The sequence below is a fragment of the Camponotus floridanus genome, unplaced genomic scaffold (assembly GCF_003227725.1).
Source record: "Camponotus floridanus strain SB8 unplaced genomic scaffold, Cflo_v7.5 scaffold240, whole genome shotgun sequence".
Lineage (NCBI taxonomy): Eukaryota > Metazoa > Arthropoda > Insecta > Hymenoptera > Formicidae > Camponotus > Camponotus floridanus.
In genome coordinates this window covers 63,447-86,097 of record NW_020229371.1, presented here as the reverse complement: position 1 = coordinate 86,097, position 22,651 = coordinate 63,447, and the positions used below count along the sequence as shown (strand labels likewise).

The following is a 22,651-nucleotide window of genomic DNA, read 5'->3' as shown; positions in this document are numbered from 1 at the left end:
ATCAACAGGTTTCTTCGTAATTTATAATTTACTTTGTGAGTACATGTGTTATGTGTATGTGTGTGTGTGTATATATATGTATAAACCGAACAGAATAAACAATTATTTTAATTAATTTTCATTATTCTTTTGTATTTTTTGCATTATTTATGTTACATTGGATATGTGTGTGTGTGTGGATGTATATATATATATATATATATATATATATATATATTTTTTTTTTTTTAATTAATATTAAGATTAATTATTAAAATTTTAAAAACAATAAATAATACAAAAAATAATGCAAAAAATGCAAATAATACAAAAAATATAAAAGAATAATGAAAATTAATTAAAATAATTGTTTATTCTATTTTATTTATAATTGTTATTCCTTTTTTTTTTCTTCAATTTTCATAAACTTTTTACTTACACTGTTGAATCATACATTTGTATACTTTCAAGTACATCACTTGGTGTTAATAGTTCCATTGCATTTAAATTGTCAATTTCAATAAGTTTATCAATATGATTTTCAGAGTTTTGAAATATATGATTTGAGTTATGATCTTCCGAATCATCCAAATTATATTGTGACATTTTTAGATTTAATATTGTAAAGATGCAAAATTAATAATTATCCTACAAAATATACAAAGATGAGATATATATATATATATATTTCATTAATTATTTTACATGAATCTGTTGTTTGAAATAATAATTTAAAGAAAATATTAAAATAATTATTTTTTTTTAATGAATTAAAAAAGATTTATAATTTTAATGCTTTAAAATAGTGTTTCAAAAATATTTTATAAAAATTTTTAAAAATGTTTTAAAAAATATTATTTCCTGATTACGGGATGAAAATATAAAAAATACAATTTACATATTCTATTCATTCTTCTATATCAATAATTTGTCATGTTTTAAATGTCAATGTTTTATTTTGTAAATCATAATGTAAATTATATGCAAAATTATTATAGATTCTCTTCTTAAAATAAAATTGCAAATTATTTGAATGACACAAAAGTATTTAAAACGTACAATTAGAAAAATTAATACAAAGAACCATTGTAGCCTTTCATAATATTCAATATACAAACATAATTTTAATTGTTTATATAGAAATAGAAATGTAGACAATTTTTGATTTATTTTTTTTAACTTAAGATTAAAAATGCAAACATTTTGATTTATTTTTCTTCTCAATTCAAGATTAGAAATCTAAATATTTCGATCTATTTCTTCTTAATAAATTGAATTGTAAAAAAAGTGTTATGATAATACTTTTACATTTACACAATAATACAATTAATATAAATTAAGTAATATATAAGTTATATATAAGTTTTATGATATTATTAAGCTTTCAAATAAGAATTATTTTAATTTTCTTTAAATATTATTACATTTTTTACAAATTTTAATAAATTATTCATAAAAATGTTATACATATTATAATGTAAACAATGTTTTATTCTTCGAAACTTATAGAAAAAAATAATATCTGATAAAATTAAAAACTTCTGATAAAATTAAAATCAATTAGCAAATATATTGTAAAAGTATTAAATATATTGTAAAGTATTTATTCACATGAAAATGAATCGTTTTCAAATTAAGATTAATAAATATACAAATATATAAATATAAATTTGTATATTACATATTTATATCTTTTAAAATTACAAAACTGAAATATATATATATATATATATATATATATATATATATATATACTATATTTTATGGTTTTATTTATACTACGATTTTATAATTTTTAACGATAATATCATTATCATTATCATGTATTATATACATATTTTAACATCAAAATATGTATACAATAATATTAATAATAATGTTATCGTCGTTAATAAAAGTTATAAAATCGGAGCATTGTATATATTGTTAGAAAGCATTCATAATAATCTGCATAATAATAGTAATGTGAATAAGTATATGTATATGTGGTGTGTGTCTATTAATTTAATATAACAATTTATTACATTATAAACTTATAATTTATTATATTGTGGTATTATGGTAAACTTACCTCAACAAAGTTCTGTTGAAAATAAATTTTAATCGTGTTCTTATATTCAGTTGCGTAACACTTAAACGTGTTCTTAATCGCGTATTAATACTTGTGCACTTAACGCGTATCAACACTTAAATGTGTATTTAATAATTAATACACTTAATCTTACTTATTCTTTCGATGCAGTCAAACTGGAAATAGCAAGCTCTCATTAATACAACGAAATCGTTATCTTTTACCACATCGTGTAGTATATACATAGGCATAATAGACATACCATAGATCAGGGGTATCAAAGGTACGGCCCACGGACTAGACGTTTGAATCCTTACTATAGATGCTATTTACGTTTTGGAGTGAGTTAAAAATACTTCTATGTTTGATAAAACGAGAGAACCTGCATACAATACAAATTATTACAATTACATTGTAGGAATGTCTCTGTAATGTTTCATTGCAATTTTGCAAGTTGCAATGAAACATTACAAAGACATTGCAAAGAACAAATCTACAAATTGCCAACACAGTTGCAAGATAACGTAAAAATTTGAGAAAAATTTTTAAATTAAAATTTTACAATTATATATTTTTAAAATAAAATCTATAGTTATATATAGGATATATACAAACTATAGATAATAAACTAAACTATTCAATTTTTACTTATTTTATATCCTTATAATTGTTTAAATATTACAAAATCATTTTATATAAAAAAGTAAGTTCACTTAAAGAGCTTTATTTTAAAAAAAATGAAATTTTTAATCTTTAAATCTCTAAAATAAAAAATTTTTACTTAAAAGTTATAAAAGTTATAATTTTTACTTATAAGAAATAAATATAATATATAATTAGCATCTGCTCAAAATCATTCAATTTTTTTATATGTAATAACTATTCATATAACATATTATATAATTTTTTACAAATTAATAACTCAAGTATATAATAAACATTGAGAAACTATATAAATTAATAAATTCCTCATACTATATAGTACATTCCAATAAATAGAAGACATTAGAATAAATAGGAGATAAAAATCTAGATTTTATTCTATATCTTCTTAATAAATAAAATTGAAAAAAGTATTATAATTACTTTTAGATTTGGTATGATGCAACAAAAATATTGATTATATACGCTGTATATATAATTGTGTAATATAATAATAATAATAATAATGAAAAATCTATTAGCATGATTGAGTAAGCACAATAGACACAAAAATAAAAAAAACTATAAATACACTGTCGTATAAAATTATAATATATAATAGAGATGTACAAAACATGAGATTGTGTTAGAAATTTATTATAATGAAAAAGTTGCAGAACACCAAACGAAAAATAAGTTCAATATTAAGACATAAAAATAACGTCAAAAACTCAGCTGGTTTGTTTTTAATTTGAACCATTGAGAAGAATGTGAAGTAAATCAAAATGTACAGAGCGCTCTATTACTTCAATTTGAATAATTGAAATATATTTGTATCAGAGCATGTGAATGATTTCAATTATACTTTTCTTTATTTAATATAGTATTTATGTACTTATTTTATATAATATAATTTACATATTATATAAATGTATATTTGCTTTACACACGTTATACATATTTAAATGAAACATTTGTTGATATATAAAATCAAAATTAAATTTGTTTATTCTATAAAATTTAATATTGAATTTTATTGCAATACTTTAATCATTTCGAAATTAAAATATAATAAGTATACAAATATATAAATATAAATTTTTGTACTACAAATGTATATCTTCTAAAATTATAAAACTGAAAAAAAATATATATATAAATTTTTTTATATAAAATTTGTACATATATTAAATAAATTATAACAAATTGTAATATTACAAAGACCTTTGAATAAGAAATATTAACAAATATTTTACCTTATATAAAAATTAATATTTTTTATCAAAAATTTTTTAAAAGTTAATTACTTATTAATTATTTATTATTAAACATCGATTAAATTATGTAAATTGAAATTTACATAGAATCTTTTAATAATATAATAAATCAAATGTAAAAATTAACAAACAGTTATTTAAAATGTAATCGTTATTTGATAATAAATTAATTAATAAGTTATTATTTAATAAGTTTGTAATTTATAAAAAATTTTTGTTAAATAATCTCAATTTTTATATACGGGAAAATATTTTTTGATGTTTCTTTTTATTCAAATAAAGATCTTTATAATATTACATTTTATTATATTTTATTTGATATTTGTACAAATTTTATATAAAAAAATTTATATATATGTATATATTATTTTTTCATTATTTTTTTAAAATAATATTGCAAATCATCTGAATGACATATAAAAGTATTTAAGACGTACAGTTAGAAAAATTAATACAAAGAACCATTGTAGCCTTTCATAATATTCAATATACAAACATAATTTCAATTGTTTATATAGAAATAGAAATGTAGACAATTTTTAATTTATTAAAAATGCAAACATTTTGATTTATTTTTCTTCTCAATTCAAGACTAGAAATCTAGACATTTCGATCTATTTCTTCTTAATAAATTGAATTGTAAAAAAAGTGTTATGATAATTACTTTTACATTTACACAATAATACAATTAATATAAATTAAGTAATATATAAGTTATATATAAGTTTTATGATATTATTAAGCTTTCAAATAAGAATTATTTTAATTTTCTTTAAATATTATTACATTTTTTACAAATTTTAATAAATTATTCATAAAAATGTTATACATATTATAATGTAAACAATGTTTTATTCATCAAAACTTATAGAAAAAATAATATCTGATAAAATTAAAAACTTCTGATAAAATTAAAATCAATTGGCAAATATATTGTAAAAGTATTAAATATATTGTAAAGTATTTATTCACTTGAAAATGAATCGTTTTCAAATTAAGATTAATAAATATACAAATATATAAATATAAATTTGTATATTACATATTTATATCTTTTAAAATTACAAAACTGAAATATATATATATATATATATATATATATATACTATATTTTATGATATTACTTATACTACGATTTTATAATTTTTAACGATAATATCATTATCATTATCATGTATTATATACATATTTTAACATCAAAATATGTATACAATAATATTAATAATAATGTTATCGTCGTTAATAAAAGTTATAAAATCGGAGCATTGTATATATTGTTAGAAAGCATTCATAATAATCTGCATAATAATAGTAATGTGAATAAGTATATGTATATGTGGTGTGTGTCTATTAATTTAATATAACAATTTATTACATTATAAACTTATAATTTATTATATTGTGGTATTATGGTAAACTTACCTCAACAAAGTTCTGTTGAAAGTGAATTTTAATCGTGTTCTTATATTCAATTGCGTAACACTTAAACGTGTTCTTAATCGCGTATTAATACTTGTGCACTTAACGCGTATCAACACTTAAATGTGTATTTAATAATTAATACACTTAATCTTACTTATTCTTTCGACGCAGTCAAACTGGAAATAGCAAGCTCTCATTAATACAACGAAATCGTTATCTTTTACCACATCGTGTAGTATATACATAGGCATAATAGACATACCATAGATCAGGAATGTCAAAGGTATGGCCCACGGACTAGACGTTTGAATCCTTACCATAGATGCTATTTACGTTTTGGAGTGAGTTAAAAATACTTCTATGTTTGATAAAACGAGAGAACCTGCATACAATACAAATTATTACAATTATATTGTAGGAATGTCTCTGTAATGTTTCATTGCAATTTTGCAAGTTGCAATGAAACATTACAAAGACATTGCAAAGAACAAATCTACAAATTGCCAACACAGTTGCAAGATAACGTAAAAATTTGAGAAAAATTTTTAAATTAAAATTTTACAATTATGTATTTTTAAAATAAAATCTATAGTTATATATAGGATATATACAAACTATAGATAATAAACTAAACTATTCAATTTTTACTTATTTTATATCCTTATAATTGTTTAAATATTACAAAATCATTTTATATAAAAAAGTAAGTTCACTTAAAGAGCTTTATTTAAAAAAAAATGAAATTTTTAATCTTTAAATCTCTAAAATAAAAAATTTTTACTTAAAAGTTATAAAAGTTATAATTTTTACTTATAAGAAATAAATATAATATATAATTAGCATCTGTTCAAAATCATTCAATTTTTTTATATGTAATAACTATTCATATAACATATTATATAATTTTTTACAAATTAATAACTCAAGTATATAATAAACATTGAGAAACTATATAAATTAATAAATTCCTCATACTATATAGTACATTCCAATAAATAGAAGACATTAGAATAAATAGGAGATGAAAATCTAGATTTCATTCTATATCTTCTTAATAAATAAAATTGAAAAAAGTATTATAATTACTTTTAGATTTGGTATGATGCAACAAAAATATTGATTATATACGCTGTATATATAATTGTGTAATATAATAATAATAATAATAATGAAAAATCTATTAGTATGATTGAGTAAGCACAATAGACACAAAAATAAAAAAAACTATAAATACACTGTCGTATAAAATTATAATATGTAAAACAGATGTACAAAACATGATATTGTGTTAGAAATTTATTATAATGAAAAAGTTGCAGAACACCAAACGAAAAATAAGTTCAATATTAAGACAGAAAAATAACGTCAAAAACTCAGCTGGTTTGTTTTTAATTTGAACCATTGAGAAGAATGTGAAGTAAATCAAAATGTATATAGCGCTCTATTACTTCAATTTGAATAATTGAAATATATTTGTATCAGAACATGTGAATGATTTCAATTATACTTTTCTTTATTTAATATAGTATTTATGTACTTATTTTATATAATATAATTTATATATTATATAAATGTATATTTGTTTTACACACGTTATACATATTTAAATGAAGCATTTGTTGATATATAAAATCAAAATTAAATTTGTTTATTCTATAAAATTTAATATTGAATTTTATTGATTTATTATTAATACTTTAATTATTTCGAAATTAAGATATAATAAGTATACAAATATATAAATATAAATTTTTGTACTACAAATGTATATCTTCTAAAATTATAAAACTGAAAAAAAGAATATATATATATATATAAATTTTATTATATAAAATTTGTACATATATTAAATAAATTATAACAAATTGTAATATTACAAAGACCTTTGAATAAGAAATATTAACAAATATTTTACCTTATATAAAAATTAATAGTTTTTATCAAAAATTTTTTTAAAATTAATAATTTATTAATTATTTATTATTAAACATCGATTAAATTATGTAAATTGAAATTTGCACTTAATCTTTTAATGATATAATAAATCAAATATAAAAATTAACAATCAGCTATTTAAATTGTAATCATATTTGATAATAAATTAATTAATAAGTTTATAATTTATAAAAAATTTTTACTAAAATATATTAATTTTTATATACGGGAAAATATTTGTTGATGTTTCTTTTTATTCAAATGAAGATCTTTATAATATTACATTTTATTATCTTTTATTTGATATATATACAAATTTTATATAAAAAAATTTATATATATTTTTTTTCAGTTTTGTAATTTTAAAAGATATAAATATGTAATACATAAATTAATATTTATATATTTGTATATTTATTGATTTTAATTTGGAAACAATTTAGTTTCAAGTGAATAAATTCTTTTACAATATATGCTAATTGATTTTATCAGGATTCTTTAAATTTATTAGATTATATTATTTTTTTATATGTTTTCATGATAAATAAAGCATTGTTTATTTCATATTATGTATACTATTTTTATAAATAATTTATTAAAATTTTTAAATATGTAATAATATTTATTTAAAGAAAATTAAAATAATTCTTATTTTAAAGCTTAATAATATTATAAAACTTATATATTGTATTACTTAATTTATATTAATTATTATTATTGAGAAAGGAGTCATAAACTAAAATATTGCAATAAAATTCAATATTAAATTCTATAGAATCAATTTAATTTTGATTTGATATAATAACAAATGTTTCATTTAAATATGTATAACGTGTGTGAAGTAAATATGCAATTATATAATATGTAAATTATATTATACAAAATAAGTATATAAATACTATATTAAATAATGAAAAGTATAATTGAAATCTTTCACAGGTTCTGATACAAATATATTTCAACTATTCAAATAGAAGTAATAGAGCTCTATACATTTCGATTTATTTCACATTCTTTTCAATAGTTCAAATTAAAAACAAAGTAGCTAAGTTTTTGATGTTATTTTTATATTTTAATATTGAATTTATTTTTCGTTTGATGTTCTACAACTTTTTTATTATAATAAATTTACAATATCATGTTTTGTTTTATACATCTATGTTATATATTATAATTTTATGCGATAGTATATTTATAATTTATTTATTTTTATGTCTATTGTGCTTACTTAATCATACTTATAATAATTTTATTATTATTATTATTATATACACAGTTATATATACAGCGTAATCAACATTTTTGTTGCATCATACCAAATGTAAAAGTATTATAATACTTTTTTTTACAATTTAATTTATTAAGAAGAAATGTCTAGATTTCTATTTTCATTTATTGTAATGTACTATATAGCATGAGATATTTATTAATTTATATACTTGAGTTATCAATTTGTAAAAAATTATATGCTATATGAAAAGTTATCATATATAAAAAAATTGAATGATTTTAAGCAAATGCTAATTATGTATTATATTTATTTTTTATAAATGAAAATTTATAACTTTTACAAGTAAAAGTTTTATATTTTATAGATTTGAAGATTAAAAATTTCATTTTTTTTTAAATCAAACTCTTAAAGTGAATCTTACTTTTTTATATAATTTGATTTTGTAATATTTAAACAATTATAAGGATAAAATAAGTAAAAATTGAATAATTTACTTTATTACCTATAGTTTGTATATTTTATTTAAAAAAAATATAATTGCAGAATTTTGATTTAAAAATTTTTTTGAAATGTTTATGTTATCTTGCAACTGTGTTGACATTTTGTGGATTTTTCTGTGCAATTACATTGTAGCAATGTCTTTGTAATGTTTTATTGTAATTTGCAATATTGCAATGAAACATTACAGAGATATTGCTACAATGTAATTACAATGATTTATATTGTATAGAGGTTTTCTCGTTTTTAGGATCAAAGCTATAATAATATTTTTAACTTACCCCAAAACGTAAGTCTAGCTACATCTATGGTATTCTGTTCCGCCTACCATGCGATATGGTAGGAGATAACGATATAATTTGTATTGATGAGAACTTGCCATTTTCCAATTTAAATTATATATATATATATATATATATATATATATATGTATATATATTATATATATATGCAGTATCAATTGTAATAAATAAATAGCGCGCGCGTAGCGCGCGCCTGTATTGTTCTAGTTTAATTAAAATAGATATGTAAATTACAATTAGTATGTAAAATTTTCTATCGTCTAATTTTAAAGAAATTACGTGTGTGTGTGTGTGTGTGTGTGTGTGTGTGTGTGTGTGTGTGTGTGTGTGTGTGTAATATTTATTCAACTGTATTTATAATGACTATTTCTTATATAATAAATAATGTAATGACTTTTTTACACGCATACGTGCGCATGCATTATTTATAAAACAGCTATTACAGTTGGTAACTCTGTAGAATTAGTAGTTGAATTAAGTTTCCGTGATGCAATGATATCCTTATACCAGTAAAACGACCATTTTGGAGTTCTCTTTCGATTACTATCCGTGAAGTTGACACTTACTAATCCAAGCCGTTCTCTATCAGAACAAAATTTGTATATGATTATATTTTAATTAAAATAGATATGTAAATTATAATTAATATGTAAACTTTTCTGTCGTCTAATTTTAAAGAAATTCATGAATCTGTGATAAATAATAATAACTTACGTGTAACCACTCAACCATTCAAAGTTGTCTAAGATACTCCAAACAGCGTAGCCTTTCACATTACATCCATCTTCATAAATAGCTAACAACATAGCTTGCATATAGGAATGCAAATAGGATATTCTTGAATTATCAAAAATATTGCAACATTTATCAGAGACGCCGTTCTCCATAACGTAGAGAGGTGGGTTATCATATTCTTTTCTAATTTTATTAAGAATTTGTCGAAATCCATCAGGAACGACCTAAAATATATTTTTATATGTAGACATACTTATATATAAATACAGTATGTTTATATATTATTTATAGATATATACATTAATAGATACAATACATTATAGATATAATACAGTATGTTTATATATTATTTATAGATATAATCGAGAAAACTGTCTTGCTAATTGATGTAATCTTGTTATACACAAAAAAATGATATATATGCCGGTATAATCAATTAAATTAAAAGCATTTGTTGTCTCGTAATGCAATAATGTATTCAAAAAGTCGATTATTCGTCCTTTTCTAATCAATCTTAATCGCCCCTTATATTCGATTCAGCCGAATTATCGAAATATACATATTTTCTAAAAGGCACTCGATTTTGATTTCCAATTTGTGGCATCGTGCGTATGAATAGAATCTATGAATTATTCATAAAACGAATTATATATTCATAATAAATCATTTATATATCTTAATTGTGTTTGATGTATTATTCGGATCAAATTAATAAATTCTGAATGAGTTCTAATATATAAATAAAAATTTTGAACTCATGAAAATTAATATCTGCTAATTTGATATATGTAATTAATATGCATTTTTTACGCTAACCCTGAGCCAATTTGAAGCGCTTTTGGGCCATGATGGATCTATACTTTTTTTCACACCAGAATAAGCATACCATTCTTGCCCTTCCACTCGTGGCACTGTTTCCACAAGCCTTGAAGTATAATGATTCAATCCGAAAAAATCTGACGCGCCCCTTAAAAAGACAAACAAAATAATATGAATTAAAGGAAACAATAGGATATTACATTATTATTAACTAGTTACTAGTAAGTTACTAAGTTAATTTTATCGTAGTAACATAATTAATTTTTTCATTCCTAAATATTTAAATAATATAAAATTTATCAAATATTATTTCTTAAAGTAAATGAATATAATTTCTTAACACACATACACACACACACACACACACACACACAATAATACATATATATATATATATATATATATATATATATATATATATGTATTCTATAAGAAAAAAAATTAGAAAAGAATAAATGTTTAATTTTCAATACTTCATGAGATAAAGAAAAATGAAAAAAGAATTGCATAAATATGTGCATATTCAAAAATCATCATAATTATATGTCATAATTATAGGTATCTATTTTATTTGCTCACATTAATAGATAATTATTTAAAAACCTACTGATAGATTGTACATGTTCGATATCTTATAGATTTCTTACTTAATATATTGCACCCATTCTGGTGAAAATGTCGGTAAAAGCGATCTCGGAAAACCAGCTAATTTACTGTTTTCAGCTACATGATTTTTCATGATTTCTGGATAATCGCCAGTCTTCGAAAAAATTGCATGAGCTGTCCATGCACAGTTAAATTGAAATTGCATATCTACTGCTGATGTATCATTAAGATTTTTGGGTAATGAACCTGAACAAGGTATAACTAATCCAATTTTGCCGTTTTGATCTTTTCGAAATTCTTCGTCGTAAATATGATAAATCTTGGCATGTGCTTTCAGAATGTTATGCATACATAGGAATGTGGCAGGACTACCTAAATTCTTTCCTAAAAAGTATATTTTGTTTTAATATATCTGAAATATATGATTTTGCTAAAGATAACATAAGTTTTTTGCTAAAGGATGAATAGATACATGCAACATATACCTGGTGCTATCGTGTTTCCTCCGTAACCTTCACTGCAAAGGACCAATGGTTCATTAATAGTTGCAAAATATTTAACTTTTGGGCCAAGTTCTTTGAAAATAACTCTTGCATAATCGGATATCCATTCAACTATCATTTCGTTGGTCCATCCACCCATCTGTTCCAATATTTCTGGATGATCCCAATGATATAAAGTGACAAATGGTTCGATACCTTTTGCTAACAATTCGTTAATGAGATTTTTGTAATAATTAAGTCCTTCTTGATTAATTACGTTAGCGTAGCCATTCGGTAAAATACGTGTCCAACTGACAGAAAACCTATAAAAATCAACCTAAAATATTTGTATTTTAATGTTCGATTATTTTATGTTGTAATTAAAGCCTCTATAGTAAGATATATATGTTTTGTATTTATGCAAGACGTACTCCTAAATCATGTAATATCTTTACATCCTCTTTATATTTGTGAAGAGAATCACAAGCTACGTCGCCATTACTACCATCAGGTACAACACTTGGGTTTTCGTGTAACCATCGATCCCAAATATTTTCACTCTTACCTTTTCAATTTAAATGCATTATGATAAATTAATTAGAAATCTGATGGGAGAACAGATGTCACATATTTTATGTATCCATATATTTAAGACCTTAATTAGCATTTTAACGTTGAAATTAAAATTAATTAAATGTCAAACATATAATCTACTTACCACTTTCGTTCCATCCTCCTTCTATTTGATAAGCGGCCGTAGAAGCGCCTAATAAAAAGTCCTTGGGAAAAGATAACGTATTATTAGCAAAGACATATGTAATACTAAAAATAAAATTGACAGCAACTACTAGAAACAAATAGTGCGCCATTGTGAAGACGACTGACTGATGGGCAGTGAGCATGGCAATTGAATATATTATCACTTATATACATTGACCTATAAGATAACAACCATTTACTCAATGCTATCACGATCTTTTTCCTCCACGCTTAACATATCATATTCATTTATATATGTATTACACAAGTATAGTACACAAGTAATTGATACAACAATGTTTTTGAAGTAATATGTACTTATGCACTATGCGATTTAATGCAATTTGATTTAATTCTTATTTATTTAAAAGTTAATTTTTTGAATTATTTTTATTATCAATTTAAGAAAAAAATATTAAATATAAAATTGCATTGCAACGATTATAATGTAGTACTTCATACACATATACACACACTATAGATACATAAATAACTTGTATAAGATAATTCAAGTTATTTAAAAATTATTTGAATAAAGTTGTTATTTAAAAAACTGTATTAGGATGATAGATATTAATGTATTAATATTATTTATATGTAAAAATATTATATGCATATAAAATATTCTATTCTTCGAATTGTGTCGATATGATAACTTTATCGTATTTCGATAATTATATTTATGTAAGACTTCGAGTCATTATATTTCAAGTGCATTAATTATCCATCCAGACAGTACACATGTCCAAAAGACATCTAAAAAACGACTTAAAGACGTCTTAAAGTCCTCTCGACATCTTTAAGACATCTTTTGGCCTTTTTGTACTGTCTGGGAAGAAACTATTTTTGTTAACTGTGTTAAAAAATAGTTTCTTCCCAGACAGTACAAAAAGGCCAAAAGATGTCTTAAAGATGTCGAGAGGACTTTAAGACGTCTTTAAGTCGTTTTTTAGATGTCTTTTGAACATGTGTACTGTCTGGATGCATAATTAATGCACTTGAAATATAATGACTCGAAGTCTTACATAAATATAATTATCGAAATACGATAAAGTTATCATATCGACACAATTCGAAGAATAGAATATTTTATATGCATATAATATTTTTACATATAAATAATATTAATACATTAATATCTATCATCCTAATACAGTTTTTTAAATAACAAATTTATTCAAATAATTTTTATATATATATATTTAATATATATATTTAATATATATATTTAATATATATATTTAATATATATATTTAATATATATATTTAATATATATATTTAATATATATATATATATTTCGTCTTTCTTCCATTCGCGCTTTTCGAAGTCCTTGGGTAGCCTCATCCTGCATGATCAAACATGCTCTTAAGCTCACAAAGTAACGCCTTCACTGATATTTCAAGAAACTCGGGCTTCGAATATAGCCACTCTAACGCTTTTCCTTTCAGTCACATATCCATTAATAATTTTGCATGCTTATCATTTAATCGGTAAAATTTCTTTCATGTATGCTCCTTGTCATAATCTTAAATGAAATGAATAACAGTTTTATTTGATGTGATAAGCCATTTTATTTTTAAAACTCTCCAGGAAAACTCTAATGCAGTTACAGCACGCCTAAATGCTTCGATAATTTGCAACCATAATAATAAAGTATAATATCATTGAATAAAATTTAAGAAAAAACGTTTTATACATATTCAATTATCATATACTCATATACTATGTGCTTTATATTAATATTTATATCGCTATTTTTATACTTTATACTTTATCATTAAAATAATCGATAATTTTATTAGCTAATAACATTTATATTATCAATTATATACATGGATAAAAAAATTAAAAAATAAAATAACATTATATAAATAAAGCAATCTTATCATATAAAATATGTTTTTATTCATGGAAAAATATATGAGATAATTTTAAATATTTTCTTTTCATTACTCATTGCCGAGAATATTGCAAAAAAGTTTTTATAAATGTTTGTCATAATTGACATATTAAATTTCGTAGATTTAATAACTGCATTTCTTTCTATATGTTTTATTATTTGCATAATAAAATTTAGAAATCGTAGATACAAAAATATTTGTAAGCACAATATTTGTAAATACTCTTGCTGTATCTGTAAATAAGAGAGTAAAAAATAATCCTATTTGATTTCCACTATCATCAAGCGGATACATTGATCATGATGATGTAAATAGTAGTTACGTATATGAGTAAATCAAGCTTATCAAACGTTTATGTTAGATAATTAAAATGGATATTTTATCAAATTATATATATATATATATATATATATATATATATATATATATATGTACAACACAAACGTAGCAAATCATATATATATTTCACTGCAATGTATAGGACATTCAGATATAGTTAAAAAAAGATTTATATTTTATTTAATTCTACATTATTTATGAAAAATGTATAAAAGATGAGATATACGTATAAATAAAAGATAAAAAACAGAAAATCAAATGGAACTATTATAAATCTGAAGCAAATAGTAACATTATTTTCATATATAGTTATTATAACATTTAATAAAATAAAATGTTAATTATAGTGTAATTAAAGTATTTATTATATTTATTGGAAATGTTTGCAAATATGATTAATAGCAGATATATCTCGTTTATGAAACGGTATATGAAACGCATATCGCATACGCGATATCGCTAAAGTAAAAAAAATTTATATAATAGTTTTGCAAATGGAATTTCTGCTGTTTCAGTATATATAAATTGAACAAAGTGCATTATTAGAAATTATATATGCATACTCCTCTTATGAATAATATAATATAATATATATATATATATATATATATATTTATATAAATTTCATTTATTGAAAATTAATTTATATTATTTGCTTATATATGTAAAAATTCCTTTCAAAACAATATTTGCTAATATATAATTACTAATTATGCAATTAATATTATATAATTAGTAAAATTTGTGAAATTAATAATGGTACAGACAATAGAAACTATACTAAACATAATAATTTCGAAAAAAAAAATTTATTTGCCTCTCTTATTTCACTATGCCATTAATATTCTTATTTTATTTTATAATGTGATGATAAGATTTTGTCTTGCTAACCACAAATTAAAAATGTGTAAAGGACAAAGAGTAATACGCTCGCTTTCTAAGAAGAGCGTCCTGCCACATTGAAACATCTTCGCGACCCATCCTGAAGAGAAATTTACTCGCCGGCGGGAAATACGTATTCTGACAGGTAATCTCCGCGAAACATTCGGCTCTGAAGTAAGGGGTTGGGTTATATAACCAAACAGAAAAATACATTGGGAGTACGAAAACTTTGTTGCTAGAAAAGAAGCAAATAACGCTTCTTCTTTCTCCTTTCAAGTGTTTCGATGTTCCGATACAGAACAAGGCGCGTATCCGACATAGCGTACTAGGATACGCGTCTTTACGATACTTCGCGAAGAAAGTGTATCAGAGGATTTTGCATGCGTATGCATTTCGGCGCGTTGTATAGTTCGCTCGTAAAGCGTGACAGTAATATGAAAAAATAGATATAACATTATACTCGTTTGCTTCTTTTTTTCTTATACTCTGCCTCTTCCGTGATGGGGAAAATCGAACTGAGTCGCGCGCGTGCCAAGTAGTCCACGTTTATAAATTCTAATTTTCGTTCAGACCGAATATAAAAGTTGCCGAGTTTTGTGATTTCCACCGAGGCGAATTTCTCATGAGTTTCTTTTCGTCTTGAACGAAAGAGTTCACAATATATAGAATTTTTCTTCAGCTATAAATCATTTTATGTTTCGTGACTAATAGCATTTTAATTTATATCTTTACGAGCGTAGAAGAGACTTTGTGGATTCTTATTCTTCCATACGATGAATGCAATTTCTTTCGCAAGACAGTAACAAAACGAAGAGACCAGAGAGTCTAATATTCACTTTTAAAAGATATTTTCTCTGAGAAATTGCGAGAACATCTGTCATAGAAGTTCCAACGCAAAATTTCATTTATCTACTCCCATTATATGATATCAATTTAGAGTTATAGAGAAGATCCATTGTTTATTCTCATATTATTTATGCTATCTTTTACTGTCCCATCTATTTAGAATTTTCTATTAAATTTATAGGTATCCTGTCGGGAAGAGCAAATATATTCTAGTGGATACATATTCTAAGCTTTGATAACAGGGTCAAACTTTCGGAAATGGAGCATGGTATTACCGTCCTGCGTGGATAACCGATCGAACCTTAAAGATAGCATTAAATCGGAGCTTTATGTGCCGATTATTCGACATTCGGAGCGAAGTTGGAGACCCCTTATCGTTGGAACTCGTCTCATAAACATCCCGATACATGTATCGCTTTTAACTCGCATACGTGCTATGCAATTTCCCAGAGTATACAATCTCTTGATCATGCATAAATTAATCAGCGTCCAGCTATATAATGCTGATCTTTTATTTATGATTATTTCTGCTCTATATTCAAGAAATATCTAAGAAATTCTGACAATATATTTCCTTATCGCAGCAATCAGTTTCGAATGTATCAAAAGTTGGAGGTATGAATAAATCGGACGTTATCTATTCGCGCCATAAATTTCCATCTAAATACTGAAAACAGGCGCCGACCGTACTTTTGGTTCTTTACTTTTTAATTAGATAGTCTGCAAAGTTTCGGTTAAATTCTCGCAACGAACATTTTCGTGATAGTCGAGACTAAACTCTATAATTTAGGTCGCCAAAGCAAATGATTACGATCCTACAGCGTCTTCGTGAATCTGCCAGCAATCTACGTTATCAAAATATGGAATGTTATATAATGGAATGTTATAAAAAAAGTTGCACAAATCGAATCGCTTGTGTCTGCTTCGAACGGAAGTTTCGGAAATTATTAACGATCTTATTTCTGTTCTTCTAAAATGCATGCATATTTTATGCATCACTTTTTTCAAACAATCCTTCTGAATGTGCAAGACATATTTTATATTCTTAGAAGTAGGGAACTCTTTTTATTATATAAATGAGATTGTTATTGATTTCATAACGCTTTTCTCTCTTTATTTTTTTCTATATTTTTAATCTATATTTTGCAAAATACTTGATAATTTTAGTTATATCGGCAAACAAATTTTAATATTTTATTTTAAATTGTTTAATAAAGTTAAAAATTAGATAGAATATATGTATTTGTTTATTTTTATTATTTCAAAGCATTCCATCAAATTGTAAATTGTTATCTGCATTAATTCTTCGTGACATGAAGCTTATCCGGGATGACAGCCATCGAAATTTCGAGACTTGTTGCTTATGAATACCCACGTGTATTCACCGCGCTCGTATAGCCACAGAGCCAATAATGGCGCTATGAGTTTATTACTTGTATAAATTAAGCAGCACGGATAATAACCTTCTCGTTATGCTGTCTACAGTTCCTCCGATAACCGCACTCTCGAATACAAAGAGGATATAACTGTGGTTTAACAAACCATAGTGTTCCGCTACTGTCCTGACGATTAACAGATAAACGGACATTAATGTTCGTCTTTGTTTGATAAAGTTTTGACATTCCTACTGTTTAGTACACTTAAGTGTCCCGCGGGAGCATTCGCGCTAGCGTTCGCTTTCCGCTCTCGTTTCGCCTAGCGGCGCTTCTGTACTTCACGAGAGAGCACCTCTAGCTGGCCTTGGCGTGTGAGCCTTTCTTGTCCTCTCTCTGCTCTCGGCCCTTGAGCCACGTTATACCTTTGTCACACATAGGCACGCAATATCTTGTGCAATAATTAGTAATAAGAAAGGCATTCTGAGCAAGCTACTGTACGTATTTGTGAGTTCTGAAATATACATATTTTTAAACGAGAGGAACGCAACTTTTTTCCTCGACCACGTGGCTACGAAGCACTCTTTCCATCGGCATATACGTGGAGGGCATTCCAGCCCCGACAAAACATTTTGGTCCTTCGAGCCGGATACTTGGCGATTTCTACGGAACAAGGAACTCAGCGACTACGGACGAGCCTCAGAAACGAGTACGAGGAGGCTAGTAACCGCTGCCATAACCTCAAAATTGTCGTGCATTATATCATTGCCGGCATCTCAGTCACACACACGGCCATCTTGGACGAACGAGCGAGCCATTTCCTCGAGGAAGCTACAGCCAGGATCCAGTCCAGCTATAACCACCGCGGAACCATCAGGACTCCATTGGCGCCGGCGGACGTCCCGACTGCAGTCCAGGAAACTCGCGCCCATTGACCAGCGAGCGTTTCATCAGAGCGCTATTTATTGTTAACAAGGTAAGGGCAATCGTTCGAGAGTGCTGCCAACCAATCACCCTTGTCGTGAACGAATATTTTATCTAGTTTCGCGTCATGGCGAACGAGCAAAATCTCGCTTCTCTCAAGAAGCGGCGCGCAGTAATACAACGCTCGTGTACGCGTATAAAAACGTTTTTAGATTCGGTTGTTTCCGTCACGCCTACCATCGCCGCGCAGCTCGAGGAGCGACGAGCAAAATTAAACAGTAACATGTCCGAATATGAATCGGTACAGACAGAAATCGAGTTGCTAGACGAGAGCGAGGAAAATCATCGCATCAATTTCGAGGAAGCCTTTTTCACTTTAGCGGCGAGAATGCGAGAACTCGTAACGCCGCGATCAATTCCGTCGCGTGCAACAACAAGATCTCCCTCGAGTGAACTTGATCTGCCGAGATGGTCAGCGCATATCAGACTTCCGAAATTAGATCTTCCGACTTTTTCGGGCAAATACGATGAATGGTCTCCATTTTTTGACGCGTTTCAATCAATTATACATTCCAACGAGTCGATAACTGCCGTACAAAAACTTCAATATTTGAAAGGCTGTTTGAAGGAAGACGCGAGTAAAGTCATTAGTTCCTTGGAGATTTCCGCTTTGAATTATGAAGTGGCCTGGAATTTATTAAAAGAACGCTACGATAACAAGCGCGTTATCGTGCAAACACACGTTCGAGCGATCATGCAATTGCCGTGCATGAGCAAAGAAAATTCCGTTGAACTGCGTCAAATCGCGGACGGTGCAATGAGACACGTTCACGCTCTCAATGCGTTAGGGCGTCCAACGTCTCAGTGGGATGACCTTCTCATACTCATTTTGACCGATAAATTAGATGCACGTACATCTCGAGAATGGCAATCATCTCTAGACACGCCCGATCTGCCTACGCTACAACAATTTATAAAATTCCTTACGCGTCAATGTCAAATGCTAGAAGCTACCAGTAAGGTCACGCCAAATACAAAAAATAACCCGCGTTCTCAAACGAGTCGTCAAATCGCCTGCGCCGCCGCGACTACTTCAAAGTGCGGTCATTGTAACGGTGAACACTCGATATATTACTGCAAGGACTTCTTGGCGCTTACAATTCCGCAACGCGTTTCGGAAATTCGTAAAAAGAAAATTTGTGTCAATTGTTTGCGTTCTACAAGTCATGCTTCGAACAAATGCCCTTCCGGCGGTTGCAAGATATGCAAATCAAAACACAATTCCTTGCTGCATCTCACAGCAGCTTCCTCAACCGAACACACAAACAGTGATAAAGAAAATCGCGAACCACCTGACGCGGCCAAATCATCTAATATCATAGCAACGCATGGCTTAAACGCACGCAGCAATCAAGGGGTAATTCTTTCTACTGCACTCATACATGCATACGACAGAACAGGCTCACTCGTACCCTGTCGCGTACTCCTAGACTGCGGATCGCAAGCAAGTTTCATTTCGCGGACACAGATTAATAGACAGATAGCCAATGACCCGGGTAAAGACTAGACCGCCATTTCTGTGCTACAGACTTTGCCCCTTACCGACACACTTTGCCCCTGGTTCGAGTCCGTGCTAAATTTCGTTGACTTTACCAAAAGACTTTGTCCCTGGTGCGAGTCCAGGCTAAATTCCTTTGATTTTATCAACAGACTTTGCCCCTGGTGCGAATCCAGGCTAATCGATTATGAGACGAATGAGAGGTGAGAGATTTGGCTCCCGCTCGCACCCACTCACCAGAGATGGACAAAAAATTGTTAAAAAATTAATATTACTTGATAGCTCGAATAATTAGTAATCAATTTAAAAAATTATTTGATTACTTAGATAATCAGTAATCAAAATAAAAAATTATTTGATTATTTGAATAATCAGTAATAAAAGTAAAAATTTTAGTAATCAAACTTCAAAAATTTTTAATTATTCAGTAATTATATAGGATCAGATGTTCATTGATTAACTATATAAATAATCAAATTAGGGTCAGATGTTCTTTGATTAACTATAAACTAAATAATGAAAGAACCTAATTAATCTGACTTTAATAACTGAATAATTAAAAAATTTTAAGGTTTGATTACTGAAATTTTTACTTTAATTACTGATTATTCAAATAATCAAATAATTTTTATTTTGATTATTGATTATTTAAATAATCAAATAATTTTTTATTTTGATTACTGATTATCTAAGTAATTAAATAATTTTCTACTTTAATTATCCAAATAATAAAAAAAATTTTCTAAATTGATTATTTGAGTAATTAAATAATATTAACTTTTTAATAATATTTTGCCGATCCCTGCCACTCACATACCGTGCATTGCAAAGAAATTGTTAAATTACTAAAAGTTGTTCTGTTTGCTCCGTCTGAATCACATGTAATTAATTGTATATTTGCATCTATATTGTTTTGTTTTATAAACATATATTTTGGCAAGTTGGACAAAATCTTTCTTATACATTAAATTTATTTATTTATGCGTGCGTGTATGTGTATGAGAGAGAGGGAGTGAGAAAGAGAGAGAGAGAGAGAGAGAGAGAGAGAGAAGTTTACATATATATAAAATTTATTAAATATTACAAATAAATTTTTTTATATATGAAATGCTTTTTTATTTAAAAAATCATTATTTTAAATGTGAAATAAATCTTTTTAAATATTTTGCACATTATACATTTGTTATTTTATTATTCAACACGGTGTTCCAAAATTTTTAATTACATTTTATTAAAGAAAATCACTTGACATTTTTAACATAAAGAATTTAAAAGCTTCTTATATTAAAATAAACTATAAGAAATAAAAGGGCTATGTGAGCTGTGCGCGGATGTAAGGCACGTTATATAAAAATTTAATTTTTCGATATAACTTTTAAATGTGCATGAGGCACAAAAAATTTGTTTGAACATTTCCAAGACTTTTAAAGTTGAAATTAATTTTCAATTCTTTAATTAAAGTTTGATATAACGCACCTCATATCCGTATGGCTCACATAGCCCATTTATTTCTTAGCGCAATTTTTAAGTTCTTTATTTTTCACAACGTTTACCTTTTTCATTATCATCAAATATTTTTGGTACATATTTTCAAAAATTTTATATTTTTATTTACCGCAGTTTCTTATACAAATGTTAAATCTTTTATTAATCTTCAGTGGAAAACGAAATAATTTACAATTTTATGATATGACATTATTACAATTTCTATGTGCACATCTGTCGAATATTTTGTGATTTTTTTCACACATTATCGTAATCTATTTTAATCCAAAAAAAAACGCTTGCAACAATCGAAAATAAACTGCGTACCGCGAACGGTAAATACCGAGAAAGCACGCAATTTCCGTGAATTTCGTGATTTAAAAAAAAATCTCTACAATTTCGACTAAATTATAGATTATTCAGATCACTGCATAAGTATATAATTACTAATAATAATTTTCAGTAACTACAAAAAAAAATTGTTTACTGAAAACTGTAAGCAAAAGTGCAATGGAAAAAAGTATGTGAGAAAATAAGCGAAAAAATAAACAAATTGGCAATAGAAAATTAATAACTTTTAAA

The 22,651-nt window shown here is 25.5% G+C and overlaps 2 protein-coding genes across 3 annotated transcripts; one reads left to right on the top strand and one right to left on the bottom strand.

Annotated features, from left to right (window-relative positions):
• Nucleotides 1–9,689: 9,689 nt before the first annotated feature.
• Nucleotides 9,690–12,890, bottom strand: LOC105257949 (myrosinase 1). 2 transcript variants are annotated; one of them, XM_025409098.1, is made up of 7 exons: nt 12,718–12,890; nt 12,431–12,564; nt 12,003–12,336; nt 11,559–11,901; nt 10,909–11,059; nt 10,072–10,316; nt 9,690–9,939 (listed from the first exon to the last, which is right to left on the bottom strand). In XM_025409098.1, the coding sequence occupies exons 1-7, from the start codon at nt 12,866–12,868 to the stop codon at nt 9,783–9,785; spliced, it is 1,515 nt and encodes a 504-aa protein (XP_025264883.1). In that variant the 5' UTR covers nt 12,869–12,890; the 3' UTR covers nt 9,690–9,782. The 2 variants fall into 2 exon arrangements, with proteins under 2 accessions (XP_025264883.1, XP_025264884.1); XM_025409099.1 differs by lacking the exons at nt 9,690–9,939; nt 10,072–10,316 and adding an exon at nt 10,474–10,714.
• A 6,263-nt stretch (nt 12,891–19,153) lies between these two features.
• LOC112638073 lies at nt 19,154–20,593 on the top strand. The gene has a single exon (XM_025409103.1). It carries the CDS (start codon nt 19,154–19,156, stop codon nt 20,591–20,593), a length of 1,440 nt encoding a protein of 479 aa, XP_025264888.1.
• Nucleotides 20,594–22,651: the final 2,058 nt, after the last annotated feature.

What these genes read in the sequence shown, in the direction of transcription:
- LOC105257949 (XM_025409098.1), bottom strand. Translation starts at nt 12,868, where the DNA reads ATGGCGCACTATTTGTTTCTAGTAGTTGCTGTCAATTTTATTTTTAGT. An exon ending in AGATATTACATGATTTAGGA is followed by an intron (nt 12,337 to 12,430) that starts GTACGTCTTGCA and finishes CAAATATTTTAG; the next exon opens with GTTGATTTTTATAGGTTTTC. An exon ending in AGGAAACACGATAGCACCAG is followed by an intron (nt 11,902 to 12,002) that starts GTATATGTTGCA and finishes TATACTTTTTAG; the next exon opens with GAAAGAATTTAGGTAGTCCT.
- LOC112638073 (XM_025409103.1), top strand. Translation starts at nt 19,154, where the DNA reads ATGGCGAACGAGCAAAATCTCGCTTCTCTCAAGAAGCGGCGCGCAGTA.